The sequence below is a fragment of the Penaeus japonicus genome, unplaced genomic scaffold (assembly GCF_977035675.1).
Source record: "Penaeus japonicus unplaced genomic scaffold, GWHDUDI00000001_assembly GWHDUDI00000031, whole genome shotgun sequence".
NCBI classification, from domain to species: domain Eukaryota; kingdom Metazoa; phylum Arthropoda; class Malacostraca; order Decapoda; family Penaeidae; genus Penaeus; species Penaeus japonicus.
Genome location: NW_028234433.1, coordinates 7,686,016 through 7,691,015, shown reverse-complemented (window position 1 = coordinate 7,691,015; position 5,000 = coordinate 7,686,016). Strand labels below are relative to the sequence as shown.

Here is a 5,000-nt window from a genome sequence, read left to right as displayed (position 1 = left end):
AGACATGGGCCTGGCTCATGCTCAATGGCAGATACTACTGGACTAAATGGACCAACGTCTTCTGGAACTCGGACAAGGAGCATACGAGAATGTCAGGTGAGAGAGAGAGAGGGTATGGACAAGGGTGAAGTTGAAATTATACCAGCCTTATCTAATTCTGGAACCAAATGCATGTCAGGGATTATTAACAATTTAGTAGTCCTAGGCACACTTCAGGGTATTATGGGATTGAAGAGGTCATTAACCAGAATTTTGCTTTATTTTTAGGGGGAAGGGGGAGGTGGGAGGGGGAAGGGAATGGCTCATATTGCATAATCTAAGATTTTTTTAGATTTAATTGTGCAGTTATAACATCAATAAGAATAATATTAACCCATTCGTGCCGGGGCTTATATTTGTGTAATGACACTCCTGCTGATAACAAGTGCGTCTTGTGACTAAACACGAGATCTCTCCTGGCGTGTCATCTAGGAGGAGTGAAATATTTGCATGACATGATATCACATCACCTAGGGCCATAGAGTTGAAAGCATTTAAGTATTTATTTTAAATTTATTTTTAAACAAATATTATTAACCTAAAACTTCAAATTATGGAATATAGGTTTATTTGAGACCAAGGATAAACACTACACATTGGGGATAGTGTAGTGTTTAAAAAGACAATTTTTAAAAGGAAAATGTTTTGTAAATACTGAGGTCTTTTCTATTATTGTGTATTTTGGCCAATAATTATTTAGGAATCAAGATATCCTGCTTGTTGAACTCTTTGGCTGAGACACATGAACCTAAGGGTAACAGTCAGTTATATTATATGTTGCCAATCATATCTGAAGCCACCCTAGATGGATTTAGACCAGGGGAGTGTAACAAATACTTGGAGAAAAGGTTCATGTACCAGGGCTAGATCTAAAAAGTGAAACAGTGGTGTGAGAAAAAGAACAGCCTACAACTGGAATAATCACTCATTGAAAAAGTGACTGTCTCTAAATGTTAGTAGGCTAGAATTTGTACAACTATAATATTTTTAAAAATCATATACAGATACTATTCAACTGTGGGAAATTTTGTGAAAGGAAATTAAAGATTTATGAAATATAAATTGGCAAATCTGTTTTTGTGTCCATTTCAATTATCTCAAGAATTGGTCACTGTTAACCCACTCACGCCGGATGACGTGCTGACACGTTTCGTGGTTTTCGCGTCCGACGCCGCCGCCGAGATATCTGGCCAAGGCCGGCGCTCGGGGTGAGCGAGCGGGCAGCCCAGGCTCGCGGCCCGTGCGCCCGAGAATCTCGAAGCGTTCGGATGATGCGTTCGAAAACCTCGGTATAGCGACCGTGCAAAGCCGGAATGGCCCCGGTGTGAATGGGTTAAGGAACATAGAGCTGACAGGCATATTACTCTGAACCCAACAAAGTATGATGTTGAATGTGCAGTTGAATGGGTGAGGGATTATGGATAAAAAAGAAATATTAATCATAATTTCTTCCGTTGAGACCAAGATAGAAATGAAATTAAGAGATGAAAGTACCAAAGGACAAATTAATCTAATTATATCTGTATGTATTTTGTTTGAGAAGCAGGGCTCTGTAACTGTGTCTGTCTTGGCTGTATATAGTGTCTTGGAAACAAATTAAGTGTCTGAGGTTAGCCCAAACAATTTGCCCAGCCTGATCACTTTGACCAAAAGGTGAATGGTCTTGAGGATTACTGGTAGGTATTTATTAGATTGTAGATCTGCCTCAAAATTTATTCAATCCAAATACTAAAGATACTTACCATCTATCCAATTTTCTCTCTATCCTCCCTCCAGGAAAGGAAAAGAAAGTTTCAAAAGGCCTTGAATGCAATATCTCACTCCCGACGACTGGAGAGGAGGCCATGAAGCGACTCCTAGCCTGCAAAGGGAAAGACCCGTACAACATCCTTGGGGTGACACAAGACTGCACGGACGAGGATATCAAGAAGTACTATAAGCGACAAGCGTTTCTGGTGCACCCAGATAAGAACAAGCAGCCTGGAGCAGAGGAAGCCTTCAAGATTCTGGCGCATGCATTCGAAATTATAGGGGAGCCGGTAAGAGCTTTTTCTCTGATCTTCCTCCAACTCCTCCTCCTCCTCCTCCTCCTCCTCCTCCTCCTCCTCCTCCTTCTCCTTCCAATGACTCTGGAATTAGACATTTGTGCTTGACAGTTATCAAACATTTCCTTTTATTACCGTAAGTTTAACCCGGATAGTACAATCCACCTCTTGGTTTTGACAGGACCGCCGACGAGAATATAATGCTAGTTTAGCAGAAGTTCAGTTAGAAGGCGCGTGGGGGGAGCTGGCATCGCTCTTAACGCGACTCCAGGAAAAGCTTGACGAAGCTGCGAACACCATACGCTGCACCAACTGTAACAAGAGGCATCGACGCACCAAGTTAACCAAACCTATATATGCGGCAAGACACTGCGCGGAATGCCAGATACACCATGCTGCAAGGGAGGTGAGATGACTCAGTCTGAGTAAGGGGAATGGGGGGAAGGGGGGGGGCTTTGTAGGTGTGATAAGAAGTTTTTCCCCTTAACTGATTTAAGGATTCTTGGACTTTTGATAGTTATGGAGATTGGGAGGAGGTTATCGTGGGAGGTACTCTGCATTGGAATGGATCTGGTATGGAGAATTATAACCTTAACAAATTACTTTCTTTGTCGATTTTATGAGAAATGAAAAATACTAGTGCCATGTTCATTTTGTTTTGCAAGTGTCAGTGATATGAAAGACTTCCAGGAAAGATTTTGTGTTGATATTGTACTGCATTTGCAATTGACTGCAAAGGAAGCTGTTGAGAAACTTGATTTTATGTTTTTTCTTCTTCTTTTTCTTTTTTAGGGAGGAGTGATTTATTGTTATTAAGTAAATAAATAGAGTTTTAGTAGCATTTTTGATACTGTAAACCTAACAGTAAAATTTTTTTTTCTAGGAACTGTTATCTAAAAGAAAGAAAGAAACATAATAATCATGAAGATTTGTTTGTGAATGTGTGTGTGTTTGTTTTTGCTTTTCAAGATTGTCAAGATAAGTTCCATTGAAGGATGATCATTTAATTATTTCAAGTATGAAGGACTATTATGGTATATTATATTCTAGCCTAAATTATTTTAATAAATTTTATTAGGTTACACTTTCATACATTTAACCCTAAATGGATGCATATACTGAACTATCTCATTCTTAGGTGTAAAAACACAACTCATTTTGTGTTTAGATTGAATTAGTTTAGATAAAAGGAATTGTGTAATACATTTTGGCTTTAGGTTGTAAATTTATATAATTTTATGCTTACCCTAGAGTTTAAAAATACACAGGTACAGAATACCTTCACCCTTTGGCCTCATGTTACAAAATGTTTATCCCACTCAAGTAAAATGCTTTTCAATAATTATTCTTGCAACCTAATGTTTTACAGTTCTCGTATTAAATTACACACAAGGATTTTTCCATCACAAGAGAATAGATACGTTTATGATTTTTTTTGTTGGTTTGATGTTATCTGTTATAAAAGAGTGGAGTGCCATCTTTAATGTCTGTACAGAATATAGCCTTAGAGAAGCATTACAAACTAACTAGAGGCTGCTTTAACAAGTATATTATGTGTAGATGTAAAGGGGGGGGGGGTTGTTAAATTTTGTATATTATTTTGTCTAACATCAATCAGCAAGCAGTTGAATAAATGCTGATAGACTTCACTGGTCCGGCACACTCCTACTAAACCCCGAAGACATTGCTATCCTCTTTTTCTTATATATTACATTTATTTATCCAAATCTTCATCCCTTTACATGGTTTTGCAGGGTGACATATGGGCAGAAAGCACTATGCTAGGCCTACGATGGAGGTACTTTGCCTGCATGGAGGGTGCTGTGTACGACATCAGCGAGTGGGCAGCGTGTCAAAGTGAGAACTTGAAGCACCTCCAAGCAAACACCCACAGCGTCCAGTACCGAATCGTATCGGGGAAGAAAAACCCCCCTTCTAAGAGGAATACCCCAGAGTTCCCTAGGTTTGTGGTGATATCATTTTAACCTCAGATTTGTGAAGTATATTGGATGACGGTGGGGTATTATTGCATGGCCGGAATTATAGGGTTACGTAAGGATGAGACTCTTTTCACTATTTTCCGTAATGCAGAGAGAAGTGATGATATGATCACCTGAAGTTCATGTTTTGATTGTAGCATTATGCTTGTAAGAATTTTATTATAGTTGTGCTTTTTCATTTTCTTTTCTTTTTGTAAGTAAATGCTAAGTGCCTATAGACAGTTTACCTATTTTTGCTGAATATTAACCCGGTAACATCAGGAGACGTGATGTCATGCCATGTGGTGGAGGCACTTGCTGCCAGGGATGTGATATGACGTCATGGCTTTTTGTAAGTCTAGCATGCCGGGTGATGGTGTGGCTAGAGCGGGTGGATACCTGAAGGTTTTAAGCCTGCATACTTGAAATACCCTGGTATTAAGACCAGGCAGAGCCAAACACCCCATCATGATCGGGTTAAGAATGTACTCCATAAATATGAATTTCTGGCTTATTTAAGTGGACAGCCTGCCTTCAAAAGGGCCATCATTTTACAATTGATTGTCTTACATTTTTCTTTTTTATGTTGTTTATGTTAATCCTTTTTAGATGGGCCATATATCTGGTATGGTCTGGGCATATTACGATATTATATTTTCTGTCATTTTTTAAGACTTTTGGTATAATATATGAATTTATATGATATATTAGCAAAGCGATACTAATTGAAATTTTATATAATGCATTTGTTACATAATGGAAGGAATAACTAGCTTGTATTTTGAAAAAAGAGAAAAAAACAAATGTATGAAAGGTACCAACCCTACAGGAAAAGGCCTGGATTTTTTTTTAGAGTTAATGTGTTTTTTGAGGATCCTCATTGTCAACCCAATGACGACGGTGCGTCAAACTTGTGTGACACAGCTAAATTCCCAAT

General features: G+C 38.6%; 1 protein-coding gene across 2 annotated transcripts in view; it reads left to right on the top strand.

Moving 5' to 3' along the window:
- Positions 1–5,000, top strand: part of LOC122253287 (uncharacterized) — a 23,875-nt gene that overhangs the window by 17,186 nt on the left and 1,689 nt on the right. For both annotated transcript variants that reach the window (XM_086555618.1, XM_043016232.2), the window contains exons 5-8: positions 1–96; positions 1,816–2,078; positions 2,266–2,490; positions 3,839–4,047. The exon at positions 1–96 is cut by the window's left edge and continues 153 nt beyond it. In XM_086555618.1, coding sequence (XP_086411744.1) covers positions 1–96; positions 1,816–2,078; positions 2,266–2,490; positions 3,839–4,047 — 793 coding nt within the window. The remainder of the gene's footprint in view (positions 97–1,815; positions 2,079–2,265; positions 2,491–3,838; positions 4,048–5,000) is intronic.